This window comes from Rhamphochromis longiceps, linkage group LG18 (assembly GCF_057381845.1).
Source record: "Rhamphochromis longiceps isolate RC_006_pf linkage group LG18, R_longiceps_female_GT1.1, whole genome shotgun sequence".
In the NCBI taxonomy this organism is placed as follows: domain Eukaryota; kingdom Metazoa; phylum Chordata; class Actinopteri; order Cichliformes; family Cichlidae; genus Rhamphochromis; species Rhamphochromis longiceps.
The window spans coordinates 13649111-13663585 of NC_140574.1; the positions used below are offsets into that span (position 1 = coordinate 13649111).

The 14475-nt window shown below is 42.5% G+C and overlaps 1 protein-coding gene and 2 long non-coding RNA genes across 3 annotated transcripts; 1 reads left to right on the forward strand and 2 right to left on the reverse strand.

Moving 5' to 3' along the window:
* Positions 1–1022: 1022 nt before the first annotated feature.
* Positions 1023–12726, reverse strand: LOC146647877 (uncharacterized). The gene is made up of 4 exons (XM_085388393.1): positions 11527–12726; positions 11229–11369; positions 11049–11078; positions 1023–2334 (listed from the first exon to the last, which is right to left on the reverse strand). Exons 1-4 carry the CDS (start codon positions 11759–11761, stop codon positions 1127–1129), a joined length of 1614 nt encoding a protein of 537 aa, XP_085244519.1. The 5' UTR covers positions 11762–12726; the 3' UTR covers positions 1023–1126.
* LOC146647878 (uncharacterized) lies at positions 2332–6331 on the forward strand. The gene is made up of 2 exons (XR_014908406.1): positions 2332–3114; positions 5582–6331. It is a non-coding gene; the product is annotated as an uncharacterized LOC146647878 (long non-coding RNA).
* On the reverse strand, positions 5018–11034 carry LOC146647879 (uncharacterized). The gene is made up of 2 exons (XR_014908407.1): positions 6322–11034; positions 5018–6220 (listed from the first exon to the last, which is right to left on the reverse strand). It is a non-coding gene; the product is annotated as an uncharacterized LOC146647879 (long non-coding RNA).
* Positions 12727–14475: the final 1749 nt, after the last annotated feature.

The following is a 14475-nucleotide window of genomic DNA, read 5'->3' on the forward strand; positions in this document are numbered from 1 at the left end:
TCCACATTACCACTGTCTCTGGCGTGTTTGCACAGCACAGGTGCACAGTCCCTTGGCCTTACCGAGCTACAACTGCACTGCGTAAAGTACATAAACACAGCTAAAGTAACTGAAGAACAGGCAGAAGCTACTGAGGAACGCACAAGACTGCAACACAAGAGCCCAGAATGGTATGTTTGGCGTGCTGGGAGGATCACAGCTTCAATGATGCACGCTGTGTTTGCCACCACTGTAGAAAAACCCGCCATTACTGTGGTTAATCGTGTTTGCTACCCTGTCAACTCTGTCTGTAATGTGCAAACAACTTGGGGACTGGAGCATGAACAGGATGCTCGACATGCCTACACCCAGGTAATGTCAGCATGTCACAAAAACCTACAGGTCCGTATGTGTGGTTTCCTTGTTAACACGGCTTTTCCTGAAGTAGGAGCATCTCCTGATGGACTAACCACGTGTGAATGTTGTGGGAAGGGGTGCCTAGAAATTAAATGTCCATTTAAATACCGATGTGACAGCATTCAGGAAGCGTTGAATGCACATGACAAAGACTTCTGCCTCGAATTGACAGCAAAAGGACTTAACTTGAAGAAGACACATCGCTTTTACTCACAAGTGCAAACACAGGTCTTTGTGGCCAACGCAAAGCACTGTGACCTCGTGGTATGGACACAAAAAGACATGGCAATTTTACGCATCTTACCAGATGTGCACTTCTGGGAATCACATTTAAAGAAAGCTCAGGAGTTCTTTCAGAAGGTGTGCCTTCCTGAACTTGTAGGAAAACATTTCTCTAAGCGAAATGCAGCCCCGTGTGGTCACAACGTTTTTTCTTCTGGTGTCTAGTTTTTTGTCAGAAGTGCATTGAAATATGTATAACTTGATTTCAAACGTGCAGCACTTACCATGTACCAATTGTCAAAGTGTGAAATAAAGAGTGCAAAGCAGTTATTTGTTATCTTGCTTTTATTATAATGTAATTTTAGTGAAACAAAGAGTCCAAAGTGATGATAAACTTTCGCTTATAGTATACAGGTACAGAAATGGTTACATAACGCAATGTCAATGTGTTCATACAGTCACACATACAAAAAACTAAAAAGGTTTTCCTTTTTCAAACAATTATTAATTAACAAGTACAAGTCTCATGTGTGCCTGGTTTCACTACCACACTGGGGCACATGTTAACCAAAACACAACACACCCTCACAATTTTATCAAGGAAGGTAACGTCTTCACCCTCACATGGAAGAAGAGAACGGATTGGCATGGTAGTATGTAGCATTTTGAATTTGTTGCGCAAACTGCCAATTACTCGTTCAACATGGATTCTTAGGTGTGCAATGGCTCGTGTATTTTCTATGTCCTTGGCATCTAGTTGACAGAAGCCCCTTGTAAATGCTGGGATCTTTACCTCCGCACACATCATTCCCACCGCATCTCTGATGTCAAAGCCTCTGTCAGCCAAAACTACATCCCCTGGTAACAGCTTGTTAAGTATGCCACATTGCTCTGTGATGTGTTTATCTGATGCACGGCCCCCCCACCCCTTAGAAATGAATGAAATTGCACCTTGTGGAGTAATCCCGATCAGATATTTCATGGTGTGTGTACCCTTGTAGTGTGAGTACGTTTGAGCACGAGCCTTTAAATTAGATGGTCGTTCTGTACGAATTTCAAAACAGTCTACAATGATGGCTACACGATTTCCAAAAGTGTCCGTAAATTGTGGTGGCATTGTTGCTTGCAAACAGTGCCTCTCTGGCCAGTGTACAAGTATTCCAAAGCGAGCATGCAACACGTCAATTGTATCAGAAAAGACAGAAGAAAGAGTTTTGTAGGAGACATTGAATAGATAACTAAGATGCTGGACAGGAAGATCAAGTCTAAGTCGCATAAGTGTGAGTAAAAGCATTTGGAAATGCGACAGTTTCTTTGATGCTGGTAGGAAAGCTTTTACATTCTCGAGCACGGACATAAAAATAGCAAAACAAGTAAAACCGGTGTAATATTTCACTTTTTCCGTGTCACCCTTTAAAAAGTTTTCATTCAGCTCTGTCTTGTCCAACTTTGATTTAAGCTTTCTGTTCTCCTCCAGCAGCCGGTTTATTTCTGCTCTGCTCTGTACACAGTGCACACAATCATTTGTCAGTTGTTGATCTTCTGTCTGTTTCTCTCTGATATCAATGTTTTCTGCATCAGCACCCGTTACCTCTGCTTCTACTTGTCCAGCACAAATTTGTCCCTCAGCCAAAATAACAAGGTTGTTATGGTGTTGCTCTTCGGTGGTGTCCATCTCTGGCTGCTCTTCTGTGGTAACTTCTGCTGAGGCTTCACCTTCACACTCTGCTGAGGCTTCACCTTGACATTCTGCTGAGGCTTATTAGATTATTCTGTTATTATATGTTACCTTATATATGTAATCAAAGTAGTTGAATTAGAATACTGCTGTAGATCACATTATACCCTTTAATATAGAGTGTGTGAGCTGTATGTAGTGTAGTTCTCATTATACTTTTGAGTTAACAGAACATATTCACATATTAGTTCATTAGATAAATGTGCATCACTCTGTATCCTTGATCTGCTGGGAATGTGTTACACTGTTTTCTTGACATGCTTAATTGTTGAATCATGAAGAGAAGGTTGTAAGCAGGAGACTCTGTGTCTAAAGACAGGGGAGATAGATAGACCACATTCCACACCTCCACCTTACAGAAAGCAGAGAAACAACTGCCGAGGTCATAACTTAGGCGCTGTAACAGAGAAAAAATGTGATGTTTTGGCTTTTACGACTAGCTGGGGGCCACTAGAGACTATAAAAAGCTGAGCAACCCGTCACCATTTTGAGACATGTGCCTGACCCTCTGGTAGCATCTCTCCCGTCCGGACGTTGTAATGCTCTGACTGTTGAATTGTATGGAAATAAATGATTGTTGATTGAGCATTGATACACCGAGTATTGTCCCTCCTTCAGCCCAAAGATTCAAAGAATTGGGAGATTTCAACAACTTGGTGCCGTGTGACCCGGATCTTTGGTGTGCTGAGGAGGTGTAGATTTGGCCTTTGGTGAGATCGTGGGGCAAAGTGAACAGAAGGCCGGCCTAAAACAGAAAGGTAAGCACAGCCTGTTGTATTATAAATACCAAATGTGCATATTGGGCTTTCCAAATTAATCTGTTCACTGAGTCACATGTATTTTCACAGTAAATTTGTCGGTGTCTGGTTTTTGGCGCAAGATACTAACAACATAAGTTGAGGCTGAATTCCAGTGTGTTAAACTGCTTCTACCGAGATACTAATAACATACTACGTTGGACTAGTTGCAGTAAACTGCTTCTACCGAGATACTAATAACATACTACGTTGGACTAGTTGCAGCCACTTTACCTTCCACATTTAATTTTGTCTAATACTGGCTTCTGTAGCAATAATACGTTAGAATTTCTTCTGAAGACGCGGCCATTAGTCCAGTACATTGAAGTCGAGGTTTGTTTATTTTGTTTATGGTGTCAGTGACGTCCTGGCTTTTGCCGGCTATGAAATAGAAGTTGATTTAAGGAAAAGCAGATGCTGGCTTCACGGTGCAGTTGAACGCTGGCAACGCGAGAGCGAAACACGTCCGTAGGTTTGGTTTATGATACGGCATGTTCCGGTGGTGCGGCCGTGAAGTGCAGTAGTGGTTGGTGCTAGTTTTAGTACATTGGATAGAGGTTTGACGGTGGTTTGTGGCGTCAGTCGAGTTTTAAGGGCTGCGGTCATAATACAAAGTAAAATTTTAAGCACATAGAGCAACACCTGGTTTATGATGTCAGGTATAACTTCGGGGATGCAAGCATCACTTTTATGATGCGACTTTGCCCCGTTGTGGCGGTCATAAGCGCAGAGAAAGGGGTATTTTGGTCTATGGTGCAGTGTGCTTTAAGAAGATCTAATAGTTGAGCTCAGAGGTTTCTGTGCAAATTTCTGCTGATGAGAGGCGCTCTCTGTGTGTCACACTGATGGTGTAACGCGCTGTGTGTGTAAGGCGCGCTCTGGCCGTGGGTGAGGCGCGCTCTGAGTGTGCTTTTTGTGTGTGTGAAGTCTGAACACAGTGACAGTGACGGTTGATGTGTTTGATTAGGAGGACATTAGAGCAAATACACATTTTAGGATCAAAGGTTGATGCCTAGTGTACCTGTGGAACATTTTGCCCTAGGAGTGGCGACCCTCCTGTCCGTGGACGCGTGGCCAGGACCGGCGTCGTCCGGGTGCCGAGGTGGTGACTTGGGGAGGTGAGGGCCCCCGCATAGCTACGGAAATAACACTGGAACGGCCGTGTAATCACGGGTTCACATTTATTTCCGGACTAGAACAAGACACATTTTGCGAACAAACGTTGAGTCTAGATTAGTAAAGAAATATAAAAAGGTTGAATTCCTCGTTTCAGTGGTTGAAATTGTTGTGTGCCTGTCCCCTGACGAGTGTGAAATTAAAATAAAGAGGGAATTTGGAGCCACATAGAGATAGACGGGCATAATTGGGTGTATTACTCTGTGGTGTAATAAAAATAAAAAGGAGAGATAGTAAGAGGTGTGCAGTGGAGAATTATGGAGGAGTACAGAGAGGAATGTGTTGGGAGACTGGCGCACAGTTTACGCTGTCAAGGTAGGCGGGTTGCCTGCTTATCTGTTTAACAGTGATTAAAATGAAATTAAATAAATCTCTTAGTGTGTTAATACAGGAAGCTGCGGACCTGGACCAACTGCCCCCACAAGCACAGCGGCCGAAGCAAAATTATAGGTAATGGGAACCACACCCAGCACGAATCAGCAGCTGTGAAAAAGACAGCAGCGAGGAGAGAATTAGAGGAGAAATTAAGAGAAGTTTTAACACATAAAATTGGGGCCAACGGACTTGTGGAGGTTGGGAAGGCGTCCGGAGCATCACAACAAAAAGGTGAAACAAAAACACACACAAGCAGAGAAATCTGAGAGAAAGGCTCCTTTTAAGGTAACGCCTAGTTTGAGAAAAGATAAAATTAACCTGCTTTTATACAAATGCACATACACGCAATGAAGAAACAGCTTACACTCATGAACACGTGAAGATTTTCCAGCAAGGTTAAAGAAAAATTAACATACTTAAATGATGAAGTCTATACATTACTGACAAAGAAACCCTCTGGGTTGCAGGACAACAATTTAACTAAAAAAAAAAAAAAAAAGGAACACTGGTCTAACCAACCAGGCAAGACGCAACAAATTTAGTGGTTAAAAGATTCAAATTGTGACATGTTTTCTGTTGATTGATTAATAAAAGTGATTACTGAATGAAAGAAAATTCCATTTTTGGGCTTTTAAACATGATCTTAAGAATTTTAATATGTACTTGTGTTGTCCTGTCAACTTGGTGGGTTAGGAGTTGATTATATCGGGAGAGAAAAAAAAAAAAAAAAAAAAAAAAAGGGGGAGAGAAGGCTGACACAGGGCCTGGTCCCGGTGTGTCTCCCCTCTGAATAACACAGCCAACACAACATCATTTTCCTGTTCGTTTGTTTTTGTTTTGTTTTGTTTTTGTTTTTTCTATACATATTTAATTACAGGCTGCTTTGCCGGCCCTGAAAGCCGAGGCTGACTGGACTCCTGCTCTCCCCCATACGTGACACTGACCAAATGCTGCAACAGCTGGACCCACAACAACGACCTGAGAATGTCAACAGACCTGCAGGAATGTGATCTCATGCAGCCGAGACGGAGAGCACTAAACCTAAGGCCCGTTTCACTACACGGGGGAAAATTCCCAGACTGCGTCAGCTGACAGAGCTGTGACGAGACGCCCGCCAAGCCCGAATGAAAAGTAAGGCCGAGCGAAAGAATGCTGACCTTGATAACTTTGCATTCACACTGTGCAGGACAGTGATGGACCAACACGGATGATCGGGTGGCGAAAAAGGGCGTGACCGAGACAAGAGGAGTAACTGAGGACAGAAGGCACCTCAGAATGGACAAAAACACAGAAGAAGATGCAGGTTTCACCTGCGGTGAACATCGACACTGGAGAAAGGACTGCCCCAATTGGGGTCAGAACCAGGACGGACTGAATTTTGAGCAGCAGCAGCAATGGTCGCAAACAAACTGAAAAGGAGGGGGGCAGGACCCCAGGGCATGCTTCAGGCCGTGGTTTACCCAGAACACCAGAACAGGAAAGTGATGAACACAAACACCCACACAAACACACACATCTACATGCACTGACTCAGAATGAAGAGAAACAAACACACACACACACACACACACACACACACACACACACACACACACACACACACACACACACACACACACACACACACGTCTCCAAACACACAGATTCAGAATGAAGTGAAATACACACACATTGGAATACGTGCACTCGTTGAGTGAGTGAGAAATGACACACACACACATACACACACACACACACATTGGAATGCTGATTCACTGAGAAGTGATCCACATACACACACACACACACACACACACGCTGATGCAATGAAGAATGCTTTGCTTATGCTGATATGCAAAATGCTGCACACAAACATCCCAATGCATAATTTTTATGAGGAGCCATTGATTACTTAGAATGTGTTATATGTCACCCAGAGGGCATTTATGTAGATTTTAGGAATAAGCTCTAAAACGGTTTGGTTATGAAAACAATGTCTGTGCGTGATGTCTGTTTATGGCTCAAGGCCTTGACTGAATTCTTTGCTGTGCTTCACACAGCCCTGATGAGGAACAGTGGCACAGAGTGAAAATGATGAATTAATAGTGTAAGTTTAGGTTGGAGTACGGCATTTTCTGTGATTGAGTTTTAATTCAAGGAGGAACAAAAGGTGTTACGGCACCTGAGGTTCTCATTCCCACACAATATTGTCCCGGCAGGAAGCAAAATATTCCTGTGAATTTCTGGTTGATTGTTTGGTTTTGTTTAGCGCTAGTTTGATGTTATCAGTGAGCTTTGGCTTGTGTTCTTTCTCGTAAGCGAGAGAGGGATAGTTTTATGCTTGGACATGTCTGCAACGGGCCCTAGTTTGTGTTATTTTAGTAGTATTTTGTTGGTTATGTCTGTTTTCGTTTTTGTTACAGTGCACTGGAGAAAAAACATCTGAGAGGTGTGATCCACCGGTGGTGATATGTTGATATTTTGTGAGTTTATGATTTAACAATCAGCTCTTTAAACCAGGCCTGAAAGATTGAAATTTAAAGCGCTATGAAATATTCTTACAAAAACAGTTGCAAAGTGTGCTTCTCCATGATTGTAATTGGCTTGGGAGAAATTCACTTATAGGGAACACTGAGAAGTTCTGAGTCTAAAAGGATTGCACCGAGTCAATCCGGCCCAAAAAACAACAAGGAATTGTTTTCCTTTAAAATGATGACGTCATCTTGCTGGTGATGGATGCTCGAATAGGTTGCGCGTGAGACTCCATTATCAGCAACATCTGGTATGAATGTGTATGGAGGTATGCATGTGAATGGACTGTGATGGACTGACGACTAAAAGCTTTGACTGACTTGATACTGAGACAATGACTGCACCCACTTTAGGATTAGTAAATGCCAATAAACAATGCACCCAGCCGACAAGAGAAGGGTGGATGCTTCGCTTTGTTTTGTTTTGTTTTTTCAGGAGCAGGAGGATAAGAGAGACTGGAGGAGGAGACTCTAGCTTCACATAAGTATGAACTGCAGACTTAACACTGTGGTTGCTGATTTTGAGTTACTGATGTTTGCATTAAGAAAACTGTGCTATATTAGCTGTGTTTTGATTAAGGTATCATGTTATATTATTGGGAATGCCAAATGCTACAGTGGAGATAACTATTGATATCACTCATGACTGGAATATGTTACTATTAACCACAGCAGGCCACTGTAAAAAAGTCAATTAAATTTTATAGAGGAAAATCGCCAAAATTTAACAATACCTATGAATGACTGGCCACATTCAGAATAGAGATATGCAATAATAAACATTGGTCCACGTGATTTAGGTTCTCACTTGAAATAGTAAGTTATTAAATGTAGAATATAATCGACAGGGACATTTGATAGGATGTGGTACTGAAAAAGAACAAGAGCAAAGTAAATAAAGAAAATATTGTGTTTAGTTTGGATAAATTCAAATTAAAATGTACCATTACACTCAGAGGATCAATATGAAATAAAACATATGCAAAATTTGTAGGAAGTACATGACTGATAACTGTTCTGTCCTGAGCGTTTGTTTCCAGAGCACCCACTTGACCACACCAACAGTTTCTCGCCACCGAGGAGGGGTACTTGCAAAAAGAATAAAATAAAAATCTGAGTTTAACAAAACATTTTAAATGTAAATATCAAGCTTACCTTTCTTTTTCCATGAAATGTGCTTGTGGGCACGCCAGCCATTTTGAAAAGGTGGGCAAAACAATTGGCAAGGCCACACCCCCACACATGTGATATAATTTTAAAGGTACTGTTGCCCTCTCTAAGAAACATCAGGACTTAGAGGAGTGGCAAGTAGAGTATGCGAGCTACAAGCAAAAACTAAAATGTGTACTACAGTGTGCAAAAATGAAATACTGGGTCATCAGGGGGTCATGAGGGACATTTATAAAACTAAAAGTCCCACTAACCTTAAAGTGCACTTGAAAAGCTCACACAAGAAGGTTAACCTAGCTTACCTAGAAGACCTCATCAGGGGGAGCACACTCCCCCTCCTTGAAGAGCTCACCCACTCAACCCGCATCCCCAGAAAACAGCTAACCCCAGATAAGGCAGCGTGATGTATCCCGAGACAACAGGACTGGGACATCTAAATAAAGGTGTGAAACAATCGCCTTCAAAAGGTTATCAATTCACTTGAACCAAAATTAGGACCACACGGTGCGGCAAGAGTTAATAGTTATTAGTCTCAACACCCAAGGATAACCAGAAGAGCATGACTGATATGATGGAACTGGGATTTTGTTACACTTAATTTTTGCAAAACACAAATAAAACTAAATTGAAACTAAGGATTTTCAGAAAATAAAAACTAAACTAGCAAACAATTGGTAAAAACTGATTAAAACTGATGAAAATTGCAAAACTATTACAACCCTGGTCCAGACTAAGATGGTGTTGGACATCTTCAGGGCAGAAAAGGGTTGGTGTGACCAAGGTGTGGTTTGGCTTGTTGTATGTACATTTCAAAATGTTACAGCTCTGGATGGACCAGTTACCAGGGCATGGAAGGATGACAGACTTTATTACATGAGGAGAAGGGACATTTTCGGGATCGAAGATCCTCAGGGATGACAAGGCTGGAGCAACGGTACTCGAGAGAAGAATTTCTGATACTTTCTGAGATATGATGTCACCAACCTTCTCTTTTAATTGTCTAGCTCCAATGAATTGGCACATGGGAGTGTGTCAAAAAGGGGGAAGTTGAGTCCGAACATCAAACAATGGTTTTATGAACATCTTATGACGTTATTTCTGTGTTTAATAATTTAGCTATGGTAAAACTTAAGCTTATAATGTGTTAGACTTAGAAAGGGTTCACTAATTTTTGATTTCTTTTACACACACATAGATTATGACTAGAATAGGTCCTGAACATAATATTTTAAACCAAATTTGAATCATTAGAACAACAATGGATAACAATATTAGATTATCAAGGCTAGGGAGAGAGGTGTTTTGGTTTTCTGTCTCTTGCAGAGAAAGGAAGAGACACCAGACGGGGACACGGAGATGTGAGGACCCTTCACAGCAGAGACAGATGTAGGGACAGCCGAGACAGCAACTGGGGTCAAGTGTCATGACGTTTGGGCTCCTGGAGAAGATGGATCCCACAAACACAGCAATAACCATGAAGGGGTTGGCGAAAACCAGGAACACCAGACCAACGAGGTTCGAGAGGCTCTTGGCAAAAAGGGGGACACGCCGGTGAACCCAAAACACACAGATCCTTGTTTGAAATCGGGGCAGAATAATCCCCAGAACTGTGCAATGACTAAAGGGTGGTCTAACCCCGGAGGTCGAAGAAAGAAGCTGAGAATCACCCAACTGGAAGACACTGGTAGCTGCAGCAATAAAAATAAAGGTTAAAAGCTCCTTAGACAGAGGTTCTAGTCTAAGTACATTTGAAAGGTATAAGGTGGCATTAAAATGGGAGTGGAAAACTGGAGCACCAAAATAAAGCTGTGGGAGAATTGGGGAGTGATGGGAGAGTCATCTGTAACTGCTGTTATGGTTGTAAATCTAACTTTGCTTGCATCTGAACTGCGTGAACACAGAGGTCATCCCACATATGGTCCACCCGTTAAAGGGGGACAGAGGGCCTCAGGATCAAGAAAACCTGGACCTTGCGACCCTGGAGTGTATGTTGTAAGTGATCTCTTTCAGAGATCAAAAGGGGGAATTATTAGATTATTCTGTTATTATATGTTACCTTATATATGTAATCAAAGTAGTTGAATTAGAATACTGCTGTAGATCACATTATACCCTTTAATATAGAGTGTGTGAGCTGTATGTAGTGTAGTTCTCATTATACTTTTGAGTTAACAGAACATATTCACATATTAGTTCATTAGATAAATGTGCATCACTCTGTATCCTTGATCTGCTGGGAATGTGTTACACTGTTTTCTTGACATGCTTAATTGTTGAATCATGAAGAGAAGGTTGTAAGCAGGAGACTCTGTGTCTAAAGACAGGGGAGATAGATAGACCACATTCCACACCCCCACCTTACAGAAAGCAGAGAAACAACTGCTGAGGTCATAACTTAGGCGCTGTAACAGAGAAAAAATGTGATGTTTTGGCTTTTACGACTAGCTGGGGGCCACTAGAGACTATAAAAAGCTGAGCAACCCGTCACCATTTTGAGACATGTGCCTGACCCTCTGGTAGCATCTCTCCCGTCCGGACGTTGTAATGCTCTGACTGTTGAATTGTATGGAAATAAATGATTGTTGATTGAGCATTGATACACCGAGTATTGTCCCTCCTTCAGCCCAAAGATTCAAAGAATTGGGAGATTTCAACAGGCTTCACCTTCACACTCTGCTGCTCCATTGTCAAAGCCTGTCCAATAAAAAGAGTGCAAATACACAAGGGAACTTTTAAATGGTTTATACATTAAGGCCGTATGAATACTCAAAAATGTTTGTGTTAATTGACTAAGATCAACTTTTAAAATAAGAGACTGTGGCTGGGGGTGCGGTTGTCGTTTACCTCCAAATAGTACTTTATTTTGTTGACGTTGTGTTCGCCTCCTGTGACGGTCTGAATGTGATGTTCGGATTTCGGAGTGCCCCATGTGTAGCGTTGGTACCCAGTCTGGATTTGTTTGATCCATTTCATAGGCAGGCTTCCCTACAGTTGTGCGAAACAATTAGCGAATCGTTACATAGCACATATGTCTGCAAAGTCACTCCATTCGATGTTTGATCGCAATTTCTATAACTTCCGAGACCATCAACGGTAATATTATTCAGCTATAAAGTGTGATAAGAACATATTTAGAACTTACCGGAATGAAAATGTCGTGAGCACACCAGCTGATATCTGGAGACGTAACAGAACTTGATATCAGCTCGTCTCACGGCTGCTATCCAGGCTAGACGCCTTCGTTTGGTAACATCCGATACATGAGCTCCTTCACGTTGCTTCCAGGTTGGGAAAGCATAAAAAGACAATCCAACCTTATTCCCGTGCCGGTCGTAAGATTGAACATTGCAGCCGAGCACACAGCAAGTACGAACCATGGCTATGCTATCGCTCCTAGCTTAGACCCCCAAAATGGTGAATCGGGCCAAAATCCTTTCCACGCCCACCCCCGTGACATCACGCTCCGAAGCCCTATTGGGAGCCGTGGGTTGTTGTTTTTTCTTTCTCCTGCCCTCTCTTTCACTTTTTTCGATTCACGCTGCAAGTCACCTTTGTGTTTGTGTTTGCGCTGAGCGGAGACGGCAAACAGAGCCTTGCGTTTGCGCCCCTCCCCCCTCTGAGCTGAGGGGGTGGGGCGGTAGTTAAACTGGCAGCAGCAGTAGCACACAACAAGAGCAGGAGGGAGAGGGAAAGAGAGCCGGGAGCAACAACAAGAGACAACACCGTCACATTGGAAAGGTACAGTAAAGAAAATGAGTGACACCAAGAAAAGAAGCAAAGTCTGGAACCATTTCAATCTTATTGATAAAACAAAGTGTAACATGGTAGACTAATGTGCCTGTGTTAATTCAGCTCCATATTATTGTGTGAAGTTGCACTGGGTTGGGAGTGGTTTTGTGTGTGTCACATTTTTTGGTGAGCCAATGGCTGGAATGGGGTTGGACTAATTAGAGGCAGGTGTACTTGATTGCACTGATACACTGGTCTACTTATAGCCCACACTACAAACACTGCTGTGTCGTTTTGTCTCTCTGTGCAGGTATGTAATGTGATGAAATTAGATATGTTTGGGATGGATGGGTTTTGCGCTATGAATTTTATATTGAAGGTGTCATTTTGTCTCTCTGTGCAGGCCAAGGCCTATTATATGCCACAGCCTAAAGGCAGCAGAGTTGCAGAGGCTGGAGTGACCACTGGCTATATGCTTGCAGGGTGGTGGGTCTCCAAGGACAACTTCTAACCCTGTTAAAGGCAACACGTGGAGTGCAACTGGCCGTGTGGCATAGCTGGCTCTGGCCTTGGGACTGTGTGTTTTTTATACAATTCATAAATGGGACACTGGACTGTTTTATCTTTTATCTGTTGATATATTTTTCGTCAATAAATTATCTTTTAGAATTTTATTAACTGTCAACTTTTTGCCCACGACTGAGACGGTTGGTCAGACCTAGAGTCTTTCTTTGGGTGTGTTACAACTGGCGTTGTCGACAGAATCTGGCTACCATAATCTGTAGTGGGCAAAAGCAAGATGACTGATCAGAGTGAATCACAGTCTGGCCCAGATAGAGAAGCACCAGTTTCTAGTGCAGGGTTTAGGCCCTTCGGTATGATCCCTATGTTTAATATGGTCACAACTAAATTTAGAGGGAAGGATTCAGATATTAGTCTAGGTGAATGGAAAAGTAATTTGCAGACAACATTTGCTTTGCAAGGAGTTCCTGTAGATTTTAGAGCAGAATTAACACTCTGTTGCTCGGAAGGCAACGCTAAAAGAGAGATTTTAATTCTAGCACCAGAGAAGCGTAATTCACCTGAGCTAATTTTTAATGAGTTAGATAAGTTGTATGGGGATAAAACAACTGCTTCGGTCCTGCGCTCTCAGTTCTTCAATGCTCGTCAAGAAACACATGAAGACATCAGTTCATTTGCACTGAGATTACAAGAACATTTTCTCAGGTTAAAGAGGAAGGACCCTAGAGGCATGAATGACGAAGATATTCTTCTCAGAGATCATCTGGTTGAAGGCTTGAGAGACACTGCCCTTAGAGGTGAATTTAGAACAAAAATTCTAATGAATGATCAGTTGACATTTGCAGAAATTAAAGCAGAACTAATCCTGAGGGAACACGTTTATGGTGAAATGGTTGATCCAGTGCAGTGTTTTGCTGCCAAAGGGGAAAGATACAAGACCTGTAATGCTAAGGATATGGAACAGATCAAATCAGAGTTGTGGGAGGACATGAACAAGCAAATGACCACACAATTCAATGATTTATCACAGACTTTGATCAAAGAAATCCGATCAGAACTTCATCAAGCTACACAAAAGACTTTGGACTGGAAACAGACTGACCAGTACAGATCAAGAAAGAAAGGCGGGAGCAGACCCAGAGTTTACTCAAACAGGTATGATGAACAAGGTAGCCCCATCTGTAACACTTGTTCCCAGCCAGGCCACATAGCTCGGTTCTGTAAAAGCAAGCCTAGATCTGGATCGTTAAACTAGACGACACCACTGTGGCGGCCCAGACAGTGGGTTGTGTCGATGCCAATGGGCCTCAAACTGATGTGAAAAAACTGATTGGAAAAGTTCCTAAAGTCAGCTTGTGTCTTGATGATGTCCCAATACAGTGTATTCTGGATACTGGATCAAATGTGTCACTGATAAAGAACAGCTACTTCTCTAAACACTTCGGCAGTAATGGTATGAAATTGAAGGATGCAAGCAGCTGGCTGGCGCTCGAGGCTGCTAATGGACTAGATATTCCATACCTGGGTTATGTATTGCTACATGTGAAGATTGGACAGGTGGAACTCCCTGAATGTGGTTTTTTGGTGATTAAGGACCAATGTTTAACCGACAGTGAAGGCGTCCTGGGTATGAATGTTATTTCACAGTGTTACGAAAAAATGGGTCAGGAGAAGCCATTAGCCTACCTCTCCTCTAGTGGAGCCGAACAGAGAGCTTGGACTACCGCTTTTCAGATTTGTGCCAGTCAGGCACAGTTTGCAGCTTTAGAAGGGTCCATTGGGTATGTACGTACCATAAATCGCCATCCTATACAGATTCCCCCTCGGAGTGAGATGTTGG

Bases quoted from the DNA above. Each gene is read 5' to 3' on its own strand.
- LOC146647877 (XM_085388393.1), bottom strand. From the start codon at position 11,761: ATGGTTCGTACTTGCTGTGTGCTCGGCTGCAATGTTCAATCTTACGAC. The intron at 11,370-11,526 runs GTAAGTTCTAAA...GCACAACTGTAG, and splicing joins CTCACGACATTTTCATTCCG to GGAAGCCTGCCTATGAAATG. The intron at 2,335-11,048 runs GTGAAGCCTGTT...CAGAGTGTGAAG, and splicing joins TGGAGCAGCAGAGTGTGAAG to GTGAAGCCTCAGCAGAAGTT.